The sequence below is a fragment of the Micromesistius poutassou genome (genome assembly GCF_964030765.1).
Source record: "Micromesistius poutassou genome assembly, chromosome: 8".
In the NCBI taxonomy this organism is placed as follows: Eukaryota; Metazoa; Chordata; class Actinopteri; order Gadiformes; family Gadidae; genus Micromesistius; species Micromesistius poutassou.
In genome coordinates, this window is record NC_140278.1 from 19,951,753 (window position 1) to 19,968,619 (window position 16,867).

Sequence of the window (16,867 nt, forward strand, 5' to 3'; positions counted from 1 at the left end):
TCACCTTTGACCTCCCTGACCTCCAGGAGGGGCAGGCCTTGACATTTCACTTTTTAAATTGTGTTGATGAATCCGATTGCAGGTTAAGTCAAAACCTCAATCGGTTAACTTTTACCCGCTGTCATGACGGACCCACGGAAACTCTCCGTCCAACTCATTAAGAAGTTCCTTTGCCCTTTTGTTTCATATCCTGGTGGCGTCTCATTTTCAGGTGTCTTTATTGGTTTATTTCCGTTACATTCACCTGGCACTTGGCCAGTTTCGGAGGCTGAAGGAACATGACGAAAGTGATCCAGGCAACCCGTAACCCGTGTTTTCACAACCTTCTACCCGGGAACGTGCCCTGGAACGGCAGTCAAACCCGAAACTCACTACCGCCGAGTACCAGATCGATGTACTCCCAGTGACAGCTCGTACCTTATGGGCTGAAAAGTGTCCCTGGAACGCAGCAACAGCAACTCCTGTTTTACCGAAAACTGATGCACAGCGCTGTGGAATGCTCCGCTCCCGCGATATAGGAGGACGTTTATTTTGTAGGCATATTTAGTGTATTTCCAAAAAAAAAAGGTCACTTGCCCATCGGGGAAGTGACCTTTTTTTCAGGACCTTTTTTTTTTTCTGTCCACCGTGCCCGATCACAGAGTTCACCTGCCCCGGGCAAGCGGGCAACCGTTAATGTCGAGGCCTGCACGAGGGGGGCTGACCTTTGACCTCCACGTGGGGGGGGGGGGGGGGGGGGGGGCTGACCTTTGACCTCCACGTGGGGGGGGGGGGGGGGGGGCTGACCTTTGACCTCCAGGAGGAGGGCTCACCTTTGCGCTCGAAGCTCTCTTCCCGGAGGATGCAGACGAGGGCCAGGAACTTGGTGACCTCCTTGAGGTAGAGCACGGTGGTGTTGTTCAGCTTGATGATGGCCATGGACTCCTTATCGTACGCACTGCCGCTGCCGTCCTCCTTCAGCCTGGAGACAGAGAGACAACATCTACTGTAACTAACTGGAGGCACCAGAGAGAGACAACAACCTCTAACTACCTGGAGACACCAGAGAGAGACAACATCCAACTACAACCTCTAACTACCTGGAGACACCAGAGAGAGACAACATCCAACTACAACCTCTAACTACCTGGAGACACCAGAGAGAGACAACATCTAACTACAACCTCTAACTACCTGGAGACACCAGAGAGAGACAACATCTAACTACAACCTCTAACTACCTGGAGACACCAGAGAGAGACAACAACCTCTAACTACCTGGAGACACCAGAGAGAGACAACATCCAACTACAACCTCTAACTACCTGGAGACACCAGAGAGAGACAACATCCAACAACAACCTCTAACTACCTGGAGACACCAGAGAGAGACAACATCCAACTACCGTCCTCCTACAGACCAGAGTCACAGAGAGACAACATGTTAGCAGCTTGTGAAATGTGTCACGAGGCAATAGAAGGAAAAACCTCCCCAGGGAACCAGTTCAGCTGACACGTCACCCACAGACATGCTTACATGGCACAGACGCGTGAAGCCACTGTGTGTGTGTGTGTGTGTGTGTGTGTGTGTGTGTGTGTGTCAGCGCTACAAGAGGACAGAGTGGGTCGGCGGCCATCTGTATGGTGTTTTAGCTCACATGGAGTGGTTCAAATGGACCTTTCCAATCTGGTCACTTCTCCAAGAAACGTATTTCATTCCACTAGTTCATTCAACTAGTATTAAAGACGACCCCCCCCCAAGGAGAGGATCTTCAGTGAAGGATCTCCTGAAGGAGCAGGGAGCAGGACACTTCTCCTCAAGTAGAAGGAGGAGCAGCAGGGGGCAGGGCACTGACCCCTGCTCCTCCTCCTCCTCCTCCTCCTCCTCAGAGCTAGGAGGAGCAGGGAGCAGGACACTTCTCCTCAAGTAGAAGGAGGAGCAGCAGGGGGCAGGGCACTGACCCCTGCTCCTCCTCCTCCTCCTCCTCCTCCTCCTCCTCAGAGCTAGGAGGAGCAGGGAGCAGGACACTTCTCCTCAGTAGGAGGAGGAGGAGCAGGGAGGAGCGCTGACCCGTAGATGCAGGACACGTCGATGACCACGTCGATCATGTCGCAGCAGAGCTCGTAGGACTGCATGTCCACCGGGGAGCTGTCGGTGGCGATGTAGATCTTACTGACCACGTCGAACAGGAAGGCCTTCTCGATCCCCGAGTTCTGCGCACGCACACGCACACACACACACACACACACACAATAAATTAAATACAGGGATTAATACCGTGAAATTAAACGATTGAACTCCTAGCTCAGCAAAGTGATGAACTGAAAAAAAATGTCAAATGAGAGAACAGCGACTCTCCTCGACGTATACGAGCTGTTTAAAGACCTTGTTGCTCCCCCTTGCTGGTTGTAAAGCTACATGTCGTAAAGCTGTTGATTCTAGATTCTTAATGGATGGTCTCCGTGACGACCAGGTTGTTGAGGACAGAGGTCCTCCAGGGCCGGACATGAACCGCCTGCCCTGCCACAGTCTGGAATCTTGTGGACACAAGATTTACTCACGGCGCAGAGCGTTTGGACCCCTCTAATGGTTCAGTTCCCCTTGTGCTCTAATGGTTCAGTTCCCCTTGTGCTCTAATGGTTCAGTTCCCCTTGTGCTCTAATGGTTCCGTTCCCCTTGTGCTCTAATGGTTCCGTTCCCCCGTGCTTGGCTTTCATACAATGTGTAAACTCCAATCAGCCTGCGCCCCCACTCTGGGTAACAGAATCTAACTCTCATTTTGTGAACAGACTTCACAGTCTAGTCTACGGTTCTAGAAGACAGAACCGCCTTCCATCGGCTCCTCGTATCCAAAGAGAAGAGCTCTCTCTGCACGGCGTGTCAGACAGGGCCGTGATCCAGAGCCAGTCTGCAGTGACTGGGAGCAGACTGCTCCGTTTGCGTCTGCTGCCAGCAGCACTTGTCATCATTCATTATTGAGCAGCGGTGTGTCGAGGCGTCCGTGTACACGTGTACATCATCTAAACACACCAGCGGGGGAACCTCTAAACATAGCCTCACAAAGCTCTCAGAGACTCCCCCCCCCCCCCCCCCCCCCCCCCCACCAGGACTAGGACCCGTTGACTCAAGGCCTATTCTACACTCCATGTGGTCTAGTTCACCATCTGTCCACCAGGGGACGCTGTGGAATGAGACCTTTTTATGGGAAAACCCAAAGATAGATAGATCCCATAGATACATCAATTACATCCTTGGGCAAGCTACCCAACCCCCTTCCTTATGACAGACAGACAGACAGACAGACAGACAGAGACACCCTGTGGATGACAGCAGACCCTCCAACACGAGGCTCCTCTCCTACTCACAGAGATGAAGATGTTGAGGAGGTTCTCCAGCGTGGGCAGCTGGGGGATGAGCTTCTGCACCACCTTGCTGAACGCCTCGAAGATGGAGTGGTCGTAGATACTGGTCAAGTAGAAGCTGAGGGACACACAAGAGGAAAAGAGGAAGTCTGGTTAGCATCGGTTCCTCAAACGGAGCGGGAACAGGTGAGAGACCACGCGTCACGTGTCCCGGCCGTGGGGTTAGCAGACGTGATTCACGCTGGGTTTTGGAAATCCTCCCCGGGGACATGAGAACAGACGGCTGAGGAGCTTGACGCTGCAGGTCTGGACGCACATGACGCAAGAACCACAAGCTGTGGAGCTTTCAGAGGAGGCAGACAACAAGCGACTACATGAACAATTCACTATTCATCTTACCCCCCCCGCTGAGGTCTGAGTCTGGAAACACTGTCTGTCTGATACCTGCTCACGAATGTATACAAAACACTTTGGATAAAAGGCTCTGCTAAATGACTGCATAGTAATTCATTTGGCAGACATACTGGTTCATCAACTCCCTCAGGAGCCCAATGCAATAACACACAGAGGTTATATATATATATATATATATATATATATATATATATCGGCCAATAAAACAATATCTAAGCCTCCTCAGAGCTACAGCAGCTGTAACCATCGGCTGGTCGGTCTGGTGAAGATCTCAGCCCACACTCGGCGTCGAGTCATGGGCATCTCCTCTCTAGTGTGGACCCCTTGTGAAGCAGAGCGTCCCCCCCCCAGAAGGACAAACCAAGACCTACCAGCCCACCGCCCTCACCCAGATTCAGATCCTAAAGGCCTTTGTTTCATCACCCTGTTTTCCTTTAGCATGAATCAAACATCCCTGAACGGGCCGATGCAGCCACACGTTGATTGGGAGAACAGTTAAAAATGGCGACGGGCATGAATTGCACGAACCTGCAGGAATATTTGAGAAGGTATCGAGAGATAAGAGGCACATCGGAGCACATTTAAGTGTTAAGGCATCCTAGCGACGTGTCAGCCAATGGGAAGCAGCTCCAGTCAGACTGCCAATGGGAGGGGGCGGGACACCCACCCATCAGCCCATCCCTCGCTCAGTCTCTGTTGCCATGCCAACATTCCCGCTGTACGACATTCCCGGTGCACCACACGGTCCTGATGGAGCATGTGGTGCACCGACACATGGACATGTGACCTGGAAGGTGTTCTGTGATTGGATGGGGCCCTGGGGGGTGTGGCCCTGCTCCCTCAGTACTGTGGGGGTCCCTGGGGGTCTGGGTCAGTCCTGTTGGGGCCCTGGGGGGTGTGGCCCTGCTCCGTCAGTACTGTGGGGGTCCCTGGGGGTCTGGGTCAGTCCTGTTGGGGCCCTGGGGGGTGTGGCCCTGCTCCCTCAGTACTGTGGGGGTCCCTGGGGGTCTGGGTCAGTCCTGTTGGGGCCCTGGGGGGTGTGGCCCTGCTCCCTCAGTCCTGTGGGGGTCCCTGGGGGTCTGGGTCAGTCCTGTTGGGGCCCTGGGGGGTGTGGCCCTGCTCCGTCAGTACTGTGGGGGTCCCTGGGGGTCTGGGTCAGTCCTGTTGGGGCCCTGGGGGGTGTGGCCCTGCTCCCTCAGTACTGTGGGGGTCCCTGGGGGTCTGGGTCAGTCCTGTTGGGGCCCTGGGGGGTGTGGCCCTGCTCCCTCAGTCCTGTGGGGGGGGCCGTGGGGGGGGGGGGGGGGCGCTGTAGCCTACCTGAGGTGCAGCTTCTCCAGGCTGGCGTCCACCAGGTCGTCGTTGGCCCGCTGGTGGATGTCCCGCTGGGTCTCGATCTTGTGGTCGTCCGACAGCCCGTCCACCTTGTGGATGAACACCTCGAAGTTGATGTCGGGGTTGACGCGGTACGCCCGCGTCACCGTGAGGTGCAGCCGGCCCAGCGCCTCCACATAGTCGTCCTGAGGAGGAGGAGGAGGAGTCAGGAGGAGTCAGGAGGAGGAGTCGGGAGGGAGGAGGAGTCAGGAGGAGGAGTCAGGAGGGAGGAGGAGTCAGGAGGAGGAGTCGGGAGGGAAGAGGAGTCAGGAGGAGGAGTCGGGAGGGAGACAGGAGGAGGAGTCAGGAGGAGGAAGAGGGAGACAGGAGGAGGAGTCAGGAGGAGGAGTCGGGAGGGAGGAGGAGTCAGGAGGAGTCAGGAGGGAGGAGAGTCAGGAGGAAGAGTCGGGAGGGAGGAGGAGTCAGGAGGAGGAGTCGGGAGGAGGAGTAGTCAGGAGACAGGAGGAAGAGGGAGACAGGAGGAGGAGGAGGGAGGAGGGAGAGGAAGAGGGAGACAGGAGGAGGAGGAGGGAGGAGGGAGAGGAGAAGTCAGGAGGTGGGAGGAGGAGTCAGGGGGAGGAGGAAGACGGCCTGAGCCAATCACGTCGCTCCTCTACACGCCCTGAGCCAATCACATCGCTCCTCTACACGCCCTGAGCCAATCACGTCGCTCCTCTACATGGCCTGAGCCAATCACGTGGCTCCTCTACCTACCTGAGCGTCGATGACGAAGATGAGCGCGCCGGTGCCTCTGAAGATCATCTCGTAGTCGAAGGTGGGGTCGAAGAAGTCCACCTGGCCGGGGAAGTCCCAGATCTGGAAGTTGACGAAGGAGCTGCTGGAGATGTCGTCCTTGTAGATCTTGTTGGTGCTCTCCAGGAACAGGGTCTCGTTGGGGGACATCTTGTGGAAGACCACCTGGAACCACAAGAACACAGGAGTCCACAGTGAGGAGAACCTTCTGGAACCATGACGAGAACATTCTGGAATGAGGACGAGAACATTCTGGAATGAGGACGAGAACATTCTGGAATGAGGACGAGAACATTCTGGAGTGAGGACGAGAACAATCTGGAACGAGGACGGGAATATTCTGGACTGATGCAGAGAATATTATAGAATGATGCAGAGAACATTCTGGAAAGAGGACGAGAACATTCTGGAATGAGGATGAGAACATTCTAGAATGACACCAAGATTCCAGTTGGAAGTGAATTGCTTTTTCGGTTAGTACTATTTGGGGAACTGATCAAGCCATATTCCGGTATTATAACCGGTATTACCGGTAATATCTTCACGCTATCCCAATATGACAGCACGCAGTAGTCATGAAGCTAAAGGTCAGATGCCCACCCGTCTCCGGCCATGATAACGTAACCGCTGTCCGTCTTAACCCACCAGAGCGCTGAGCCAACCAGGAGACCTCCTTGTTGCTCCAGGAGTCCAGTACACAGAAAAACTCCAATGACTGAGCTCTTACACTTGCTCTAAGGAATACTACCATCACTGCATAGTATTTACATTAACATTACGGGCATTTGACACTTTGATCCAGAGCGACTTACAATAAGTACATTTGTCAGAAGGAGAAACAACAATATATCGCTGTGGGTACAGTAAGGATCTTCATAGAACCAAGTGCCAAGCACTAACTATCGCTACGTTAACCCGTTCCCTGTATACAACAGAGATAGCTAGGATAAGATGCTACACAATGCTAAGTACTATCAAAGTGCAAGGACGTACAACATACAATAAGTGAGTAAGAGGGCTGTGGGGGTGTGGGGGATGTAATCAAAACACCAAAACAAGAGACAGAAGGCTTACTTAAAGTAATCTTTATCTGTGTATGCTGATGACCGACTAGATTTGAGTTAAGTCCACTCTTTTGTACGGTTGTATTGAGGCTCAAAGGGCGCATCCAGAAATAGCAAAGTCAGTGTTTAGGCAAAGCAAAAATGAGTCCATGTCATGAAGGACTAGTTCAGACCAGGGATTGGACGTACATCTCTCTGTTGCTGAGAGCCTGGATCTGGCTGCCAGGTACATAATAAACCTGTCGACTTGACACGCGTCGATACGTCTGGTTCATCAGGAGACTGAGTGCGGGTGCGGTGGCGGTCATGTGACGGTGAGGAGCTCAGGGAGTTGAGGGAGGGCGTGTCTCTCGACACCCGCTTCAGACCTCATCCCCCAGCACCAGCACCACTATAACCACCTCCACTATAACGACCTCCACTATAACCACCTCCCCCATCACCTCCACCACAACTATAACCACCATACACCACCAACATGTCCCATGACAGTATACGATCCCGTACTATCTCCACTGACCAGCAGGTGACTGGTTTACAGGCACCACCAACACACTGGCTCATACTGGAGGGCTAGGGGTTCAGTTTGTGACACCTACACAACAAAACATGACATGTAGTCATGTATACAATATAATAATATGCATTACTACGTATTGATTTGTTCAATAGTATAAGTATGCTGCTGCCCACTAAAGCCCTGACATAAGAGTAGACTTCTCCGGTTTGAACGCCAATACAGACATCAACTAACATTACACCATCATAACTAATCACATCACAATAACAATGACGATGACGACGACGGTGATGATGGCGTGCTGTTAGTTAATGTCTGGTGTGGAGGATCCCTTCTAAAGGAGGGCTCAGGCTGGGGGGAACCTCTCTAACACACATGGTCCTAACTTCACCGGGTCCGGAGCTCTTGTTATGGTGTGGCACCAGGGCCTTACTGGTCCCATTGGTTTACTGGTCCCCCAATGCAGCCCCCTGCTCCAACCTTCTGTACTATGGAGGACTTGTTATGGTGTGGCACCAGGGCCTTACTGATCCCATTGGTTTACCGGTCCCCCCCCTGTCCTACCTTCTGTATGGAGGACTTGTTATGGTGTGGCACCAGGGCCTTACTGGTGCCATTGGTTTACTGGTCCCCCCCCCCCCCCCTGCAGCCGCCCTGCTCCTACCTTCTGTATGGAGGACTTGCCGCTGCGTCGCAGCCCCATGAGCAGGATGCGGGGCTTGCTGTCGGCCGGGGCCGGGAGGTCCTCGGCCTCCTCCTCCTCCTCCTCTCCGTAGCCGAAGTCTTTGGGGAAGGAGTCGGGCGGCCCGTAGCCGTAGTGCTCCGCCAGCGGCTCCTCCTCGTACTGGAGCGACATGTCGCCGACTCACCCCGACTCAGCCCGACTCTGGCGGCCCGACACGGGCGGCTTGTGTTCGGAGAAACGCTCCCGAACCGCGGAACTATTCGGTGAATTCGTTAAATCCCGAACAGCACAGCAGAGCTCCACACGTTTCCTTCGGATTTCCTTTCCTTGGTTCTGATCCCGCCTCTCGATCTGATTGGATGCGGCTGTTACACGGTGAGTCCTGATTGGTCGGTGGAGCCGTCAGTCACCAACTGTCTCCTCAGTCACCTGACTCGTACTCTGACTTGTTTTGTGACCTATCACCTGATTAAAGACAAATAATAATACTTTTTACGTGTTCTTTCTCGCTTAAGTATTTAACTTGGTATTATACGCCCACAGTCCAACCATAGCTGTTTACACTTGTGGTTGTACGTTATCTGAATCAATTATACGGATTATGCAAGTCGACAAAATGGCAAATGACGATATTGGTGGAGTTTTGCTGTGTGGCCACCAGAGGGCGCTGTTCGACCAATCAGGAGCGAGCAGCTCCTGCTACCAGAGTGCGCTGCTCGACCAATCACAAGTGAGCAGCGCTCACCGCCAGAGGGCGCTGCTCGCTCAGGATTGGTCGGAGACCGCCAGGGGGCGCTGCTCGCTTCTGATTGGTCGAGGACCGCCAGAGGGCGCTCATCGACCAATCATGAGCGAGCAGGAAGATGATAAACGAAACTAGTTCGACTCTGGGGCGGCTCTGGAGCCGAGCGTCTTACTAGAAGACACCGGACCAGGAGAATGGCGCATTACAGGGTAAGAGTTCGGTGTTTCGGTTTCTGTTCGGGGTTCGGCGTGGTGAAGCAACGATTAAGTTTAAGTTTAAGTTAAAAAAGGTCCGCGCTGCTGAAGTTAGCGTGTTTAATTGGTTAATTAGTGACGGAGAGTTTGTCACCTGCGGTCCGGTCCTCACCTGCTGCTGCTCGGGTATCTGCTGATACTTTTAACACACTTTAACATTAATGCCAGGTCTGTCAACCACATTAGTCAGTTTAATTAGTCACCGTTTAAACGCGGAGCTCATTAACCAACCCTTCCCGTCATTAACTTCTTAATGTGACTCGGTGAGGCGCTCGAGCCCAGGTGAAGCCACTGATCATGTGGATTGTCTTCTTCTCTCCCTGCTGTTTCATCCTCTTTGTGCTGAAAGGCTTCAGACTCGAAGAGGGAGCAGTTCCGGAGGTACCTGGAGAAGGGAGGAGTTCTGGACAGTCTGACGGGCGGTAGGTCTCTTGTCTCCTCCTCCTTGTCTCCTCCTCCTTGTCTCCTCCCTCCCTGTCTCCTCCTCCTCCTCATCCTCCTCCATGTCTGCTCCTCATCCTCCTCCATGTCTGCTCCTCATCCTCCTCCATGTCTGCTCCTCATCCTGTCTCCTCGAGTGTGAGGAACCAGTGATATGAACCAGCGGTGTGTGTGGTTAACGTTCCCCTCTGTCTCCAGTCCTGGTGTCTCTGTACGAACAACCGGAGAAGCCAAGCAACGCACTGGAGTATCCTTCACCAGAACCTCAAGGTTCCTCTAACGCAGCTCCTCTGGAGACTGAGGAGGCTGGGGTCCTAGGAGGCTAGGAGGCTGGGGTCCTAGGAGGCTGGGGTCCTAGGAGGCTAGGGAGCAGGGTCCTAGGAGGCTGGGGTCCTAGGAGGCTAGGGAGTAGGGTCCTAGGAGGCTGGGGTCCTAGGAGGCTAGGGAGCAGGGTCCTAGGAGGCTGGGGTCCTAGGAGGCTAGGGAGCAGGGTCCTAGGAGGCTGGGGCCCTAGGAGGCTGGGGTCCTAGGAGGCTAGGGAGTAGGGTCCTAGGAGGCTGGGGTCCTAGGAGGCTAGGGAGCAGGGTCCTAGGAGGCTGGGGTCCTAGGAGGCTAGGGAGCAGGGTCCTAGGAGGCTGGGGTCCTAGGAGGCTAGGGAGCTGGGTCCTAGGAGGCTGGGGTCCTAGGAGGCTAGGGAGTAGGGTCCTAGGAGGCTGGGGTCCTAGGAGGCTAGGGAGCAGGGTCCTAGGAGGCTAGGGAGCAGGGTCCTAGGAGGCTGGGGTCCTAGGAGGCTAGGGAGCAGGGTCCTAGGGGCTGGGGTCCTAGGAGGCTGGGGTCCTAGGAGGCTAGGGAGCAGGGTCCTAGGAGGCTGGGGTCCTAGGAGGCTAGGGAGCAGGGTCCTAGGAGGCTGGGGTCCAGATGAAGAGGTCGTGGTCGTAGGTCGGAGGTCTTGGGAGCAGTTTGAAGGTCGTGTTCTTTAACAGAGGTCCAGCTTCCTGAAGCAGCAGCTGGGCGCAGCCGGGGAGGAGATGGAGGAGACGCAGGCCCTGCGGCAGGAGCTGGCCAAGCTGAGGGAGCAGTGTGAGGTCCTGGGGGAGGAGAACAAGGAGCTCCGCTCCAGGGTAAGGCTGGTCTCTGAAAGAGGTCCCTGATCCACCACTGGTTAAAGGTCCCATGACATGCAACCAGGTGTGGTGTGATTAGCCGTCACAAGCCATTTTGAAAAATCTGTCTTCTGACATCACAGGTGGGCGTGTCCACCTAGCTGTGTGGATGTCTGGATGAATCAGTCTACCAGGCAACCCAGTGGACCATAGCAAAGGTTGCTCATCTATGTCACAGGTGGACACGCCCACCTGTGATGTCATGTCATCCCCCACACCCCCACAGATTTTCAAAAACGGCTTGTAACGGCTAATCACACCACACCTGGTGGCATGTCATGGGACCTTTAAATGAAAGTTTATTCCAGGTGGAAATGTTGTTTTAATGTCTGGGGGGGGATGGAGCCTCATCAAGGACCCCTCCTGGGGGGGGGGGAGCCTTGGTGACATTACACCTTGTCTTCTGGTGATGGACCAGACCCACCAAACATCTCTGCTTCCCCCATGGAACTGGCTTTGCTCAGTGGCAGGAACGGGGAACGAATGAAGTATTTCTAGTGGTTCTTGGTGGAGCTGTGGTCTTAATGAATATGAATTAATATTATTAACGACTCTTGTTCCCCAGCTCCAGCGCTACGAGCCGACCCCGGAGGCCCCGCCCGCTGCCGAGTAGGACGCGACAGAACTCCACCAAAGTGCACATTTTAGTTTATTTTACTTGTGTTGTGTCGTTGTTTTAAAGCCTTTAACTGTAAGGCCCTGTGTTTGTACAGATTGTATGCAGGTCGTTTTATAGGGTTCCCCATGGCCCCGTGGTTCTGCCCTCATGTCTGCTTTTGTGCGAGCAGACAACAAGCATTATTTCTAATATTTTGTATATCAAGCAAAGTTTGCTGTCCCTTCGCATTATGACGATTCACTCAGGATGGGATTCTACTTCGTTTTCAGAATGTAGGATTATCATTCGCCTTTGATATTGTTTCTGCACACCTCAACAATGGACTAGATTCTGTTTTGTTGGCTCAAACCAATAAAGGGTCTGACCAGACTTTGTTTCTATGATTCAATCATTTCACGTGTTCAGGATTCATTGATCATCCCTAGAACATGACTCGATCAAGAATATACACTAGATCAGGGGTGTCAAACGTGCGGCCCGCGGGCCTAATCCGGCCCGGAGTGTAATTTAATCCGGCCCGCCAGATAACATCTAAAGATCAGAACTGGCCTGCCGGCATATCGCATTTCAGCGTTGACGCGCGTGGTAACCCTGGCGCGTCAACTCCGGCAGCCCGTAATCCCGTACCTTGCGCCCCCCCCCCCCCAACAATTCCGACCACTTATAATGTAATGTCCCCAATTAATGTAATGCAATTGGCCCGCCAGCATATCGCATTTCAGCGTTGACGCGCGTGGTAACCCTGGCGCGTCAACTCCGGCAGCCCGTAATCCCGTACCTTGCGCCCCCCCCCCCCCCCCCCCCCCCCAACAATTCCGACCACTTATAATGTAATGTCCCCAATTAATGTAATGCAATTGGCCCGCCAGCATATCGCATTTCAGCGTTAACGCGCTGACGGCGCGGTATCCATCCCCCCCCCCCCCCCCAAGAACTCCGGCCCGTGACTTGTCCAAGACTTCAATTTTGGCCCACTGTACAGTTTGAGTTTGACACCCCTGCACTAGATGTTACAATGCCCATTAAAAACCAAATGATGTGGACCTTTGGCTTAACTGTGGGAAGTTAGTCTCAGCCAAAACATACATCTGGTGGATCCAGATGTTATGAAATCCAAACCTTGTCATCAAGAACTTCTCCAACCATCAAAGTCCTAAACAGCCAGCAGACCCAGAAGCCTTGGTTCAAACATCTACCCAGGGTGGTGAGGTGTGACATGGACCAGGCCAAGGGTTGGACCATACTGGGCATGGAGGCCACTTAAGTATTTAAGTGGGCCACTTAAGGCCCATAGTGTAATTCTATATCTGATGTCCCAGACTTGAACCACGTTGCATGTCCACATCAGAGTACTGGTCAAACATGTCAAGTGTTCAAACTGTTTCATAACTCTTCCTAATGTCTAATCCTTATCTTAGGTTATGATTCTGAATAATGCCATTGATAAATCTATTGGAAACGTAACGTATAACTTTATTACAAACACCAGCTGTAAAAACATACAAAATAGACATTAACCAAACCATAGCTTATCCATGCTGTACATGTAGTCCAACGTGTTGCCATGCCAGCCCTCCGACCCAGCCCTTCAATCTTATTGGCTCAGAGTTCTACATACACAACTACTGTCAAAATGTGGGGCTGGAGCCAGACTCGGCACATGGTGGCCAAGCCGTTATATTGTTTTAATAAATACAAACGGTTCTCTGCTACCGAAGAGCATGTTGCAGCCATCCCTTTTTACCTTCATGGTGAGTTAACAGCACGGCTCCAGTGTTGACTGGAGTCTGCAGCCTAAGATCTGGAGTCCGAGGCCTCAGACCTGGAGGTCTGGAGGCTATAGATCTGGAGGTCCATAGGCCTCAGACCTGGAGGTCTGGGGGCCTCAGATCTGGAGGTCTGGGGGTCTCTGATCTGGAGGTCCGGAGGCCTCAGATCTAGAGGTCCGGAGGCCTCAGATCTGGAGGTCTGGAGGTCCGGAGGCCTCAGGTCTGGAGGTCCGGAGGCCTCAGACCTGGAGGTCTGGAGGCTATAGATCTGGAGGTCCATAGGCCTCAGACCTGGAGGTCCGGAGGCCTCAGGTCTGGAGGTCTGGAGGTCTGGAGGTCCGGAGGCCTCAGACCTGGAGGTCCGGAGGCCTCAGATCTGGAGGTCTGGAGGTCTGGAGGTCCGGAGGCCTCAGATCTGGAGGTCTGGCCTCCTGCTGCTGGAGCAGCTCCTCATGGAGGTCTTGCCGTTGGAGGACGGTGGTCTGGGACTGTGCTGGGACCCCTCGCTGAAGTCCTTCTGGGACTCGGGGGTGGAGGGGCGGGGGCTGGGCCGCTTGGCGTCGGACTTGGCCCGGGTCCACGCGGCGGGGGGTCCGCCGCCGACGCCGCCGCCGCCGCCCCCCGTGGAAGCCATGCCGTCGCCGTAGGAGTCGGTGTCAGAGCTCCGGCTCTCCATCACCGTGGAGCAGCGGTTCCACTGCCTCCTGGACGGGCACACCGGCAGGGCGGCGCAGGAGGAGGCCTGCCTCGCCTCCCGGGGCCGCTGCGGAGAGCAGCCTGCAGGGAGGTCCGCGTCGCTGGTGTCCCGGGCCTCCTCCTGGGGGCTCAGGGAGTCTCCCCGGGCCGGCGGGAGGTCCTCCTCTGGGGCGCCACACCCTGGACACCCCGGACACCCTGGACACTCCGGACACTCAGGGTCTTCCAGGACCCCCAGGAGGGCGGGCTCCCCCTCGTGGAGGGGCAGGGACAGCGCCGGGCGGAGGAGGGTGGGGCAGCACTGCAGCCGCTCCAGCAGGAGGTTGTAGTCGCTGGGCGCCGAGGCGATGGTGGTGGTCTTCCGGGCGGAGCAGGCCCCCGCCCACCCCACGGAGGACCCCCTGTAGCGGCCGCTGGGGTGGGGGTCCTCCGGCGGCCGGCCGTCGTGGCTGAAGACCTTGCGGAGCTTCTTGTAGCCGAGGTGCAGGAGCTCCAGCAGGTTGAGCAGCAGGGAGACCCCCGCGATGGCCTGCATGAACGCCATGAACACGCTCTTCTCCGTGGGCCGGGACACGTAGCAGTCCACGGCGTTGGGGCAGGGCGCGCGCTCGCAGCGGTACAGCGGCTGCAGCCGCACGCCGTACAGCAGGTACTGGCCCGCCATGAAGCCCACCTCCACGGCCGAGCGCGTGAACACGTGGGCCACGTAGGTGCGCAGCAGGGCCCCCCGCAGCGGGGCCTTGTTGAGCCGGCCCTGCTCCACCTGCTTCACCTGCCGCTCCGCCCGGCGCCTCGCCGCCGACGCCGCCGCCTCCGCCGCCGACGCCACCGACGCCGCCGCCGCCGCCACCGCCGCCGCCGCCTCGTCCAGCAGTTCCAGCTCGCGGCGCAGGAGGGCCTTGCGGCGCTGCCGGAGCTTCTCCAGCGCCCGCAGGCGGTAGAGGGCGTGGCCCATGTAGACCAGCGAGGGGGCCGACACGAAGATCACCTGCAGCAGGGGGGGGAGGGGGGGGGGGTCAGTGTGGGGCGGGGGCGGGGGGGGCTACAGGTCAGTGGAGGGCGGACCGGTCAGGGGAGCCGGGGGGGGTCCAGACCCACTCAGGGGAGCCGGGGAGGGGGGGGGGGGGTCCAGACCCACTCAGGGAAGACAGGGGGGGTCCAGACCCACTCAGGGAAGACAGGGGGGGTCCAGACCCACTCAGGGGAGCCGGGGGGGGGGGGGGGGGGGGGGGGGGTCCAGACCCACTCAGGGAAGACAGGGGGGGGTCCAGACCAGTCAGGGAAGACAGGGGGGGTCCAGACCGGCCAGTAGGCTGAGCCCAGACCCCAACACGAGCTTCAATGGTCACTTAACTAACGGTGATCTAGAAAATGAACCAGTATCGCGTCTCATCAGTCCTCAAACTATATCTAGTGTTCAGCTCCCAGATTAAAGTTTGTGTGCCCCCCTCCCTGGCCCTGGCGCCCCCCCCCCCACCCCTCCCACCCCTTCCCCCACCCCTCCCGGCCCTCTCACCTGAAGCACCCAGTAGCGGATGAGGGAGATGGGGAAGGCGCGGTCGTAGCACACGCTCCGGCAGCCGGGCTGCTCCGTGTTGCAGACGAAGCTGCTCTGCTCGTCGTTCCACACGTCCTCCGCGGCCACGCCCAGCACCAGCATGCGGAAGATGAACAGGATGGTCAGCCAGATCTTGCCCACCATGGTGGAGTGGATGTGGACCTCCTCCAGGATCCCCCCTAGGAAGTTCCAGTCCCCCATCTTCACTCGTCCATGGCTATGACTGGAGGGGGAGGGAGGGAGGCACCGTTACCATGGAGACGTTACAGCCGAGGAGCTACAGACACCCTCACCCTCTCCACAGTAGGTCAGACCCTGCACCCTGCTCTCTGCAGTAGGTTCTAGCCTCCAGAAGTTGAGCTTCAAAGTTACAGTTCAGAAGGTTCTGTCTCAGAGCTCAAATACAGGAATAAACCGTTTTAAAGTAAGCCTTAATGGGGCCTGATCGGATTTAAAAGGAACCAAAGTCCTACCTGAATCAGGTGAATTGAAAAGTAAATCTGATGGCGCATTACTCCTCCAAAGTGTCCTCCATCACACAGAGACTAGACCTAAACGCCAAACCGCATGCCCCCCTTCTGATAAAGACCGGGAGTGCTCCCGTCATCCCCTTTTAACCATAGTCCCCGGTGCGTCCTTACCACTGAGCGGCGGCGACAGACTGCCGCTGGTGACCGTCCGCCCGGGTCATACAGCCGTGACGCGCTCCCCAAAGTTAGAAAAAAACAAAAAAGGACGTGTGGCCGTCTACATCACCTGGAGCCCCGGGGACCCGCCTCTCGCCGAGCGGTGCCAGGGCCGGAGTAGAGCAGCGGGAGCCCGGCCAGCTCAACTCTGACCGCCGCGATCGATTCCTCGTGTTCCGCTGCGTTAGACCGCCTGGAGCTGTGGGGCTGCAACACACACCCCCCCCCCCCACACACACACACACACACACACACACACACACACACACACACACACACACACACACACACCCAGCAGGGGGCCCCGACCCGCTGGAGCACCCCACCCGCTGGCGCATCCCCGCTGGGAATTACTTGATTTGCTTTGGATGCTTGATCTTTTTACGTTCGATTATTAAACGGATGTCCGACGCGCCGAGACTGGTCGTCGACATGTTGGTGTTCAGCAGTATGGTTTCAGAGGTTCTCATCACAACACTCGCATGGCCGCACAGCGGCCGCACAGCGGGTCGATGGTTTGTTTTTAGCGGTGGGACGAATCCATAAGTCATGTCCCATTTCATCCTCCAGCGCGCCGGGCTCGGGCTAACTAGAGTCACGTCTGCGCGGCCGTGGAGACCCGATCACAACAAGAGCTGAGCCCGTTCATCACCTGGTACTACATAGTAGGTACTGGGGCCCCGGTTCTAACAGGGCCCGGGTCTAATACCAGGGTCGGTTCTAACAGGGGCTGGTTCTGACACCAGGGTTCTAACGGGCTGGTTCTAACACCAGGGTTTTAACACCA

General features: G+C 55.9%; 3 protein-coding genes across 3 annotated transcripts; 1 reads left to right on the plus strand and 2 right to left on the minus strand.

Moving 5' to 3' along the window:
* Positions 1 to 326: 326 nt before the first annotated feature.
* Positions 327 to 9,443, minus strand: rragca (Ras-related GTP binding Ca; the record flags this gene model as incomplete). The annotated part of the gene is made up of 8 exons (XM_084471082.1): positions 9,352 to 9,443; positions 8,129 to 8,614; positions 5,842 to 6,045; positions 5,074 to 5,273; positions 3,346 to 3,460; positions 2,051 to 2,193; positions 813 to 961; positions 327 to 343 (listed from the first exon to the last, which is right to left on the minus strand). The coding sequence occupies exons 2-8, from the start codon at positions 8,318 to 8,320 to the stop codon at positions 327 to 329; spliced, it is 1,020 nt and encodes a 339-aa protein (XP_084327208.1). The 5' UTR covers positions 8,321 to 8,614; positions 9,352 to 9,443.
* LOC311351037 (c-Myc-binding protein-like) lies at positions 9,013 to 11,740 on the plus strand (the record flags this gene model as incomplete). Its single annotated transcript, XM_084471117.1, is given in 6 exon segments — positions 9,013 to 9,039; positions 9,041 to 9,103; positions 9,498 to 9,570; positions 9,788 to 9,836; positions 10,581 to 10,710; positions 11,318 to 11,740. Coding segments are annotated over 6 exon segments (390 nt in total). The 3' UTR covers positions 11,366 to 11,740.
* A 1,809-nt stretch (positions 11,741 to 13,549) lies between these two features.
* On the minus strand, positions 13,550 to 15,601 carry gja9a (gap junction protein alpha 9a; the record flags this gene model as incomplete). The annotated part of the gene is made up of 3 exons (XM_084471083.1): positions 15,353 to 15,601; positions 14,687 to 14,824; positions 13,550 to 14,653 (listed from the first exon to the last, which is right to left on the minus strand). The coding sequence occupies exons 1-3, from the start codon at positions 15,593 to 15,595 to the stop codon at positions 13,550 to 13,552; spliced, it is 1,485 nt and encodes a 494-aa protein (XP_084327209.1). The 5' UTR covers positions 15,596 to 15,601.
* Positions 15,602 to 16,867: the final 1,266 nt, after the last annotated feature.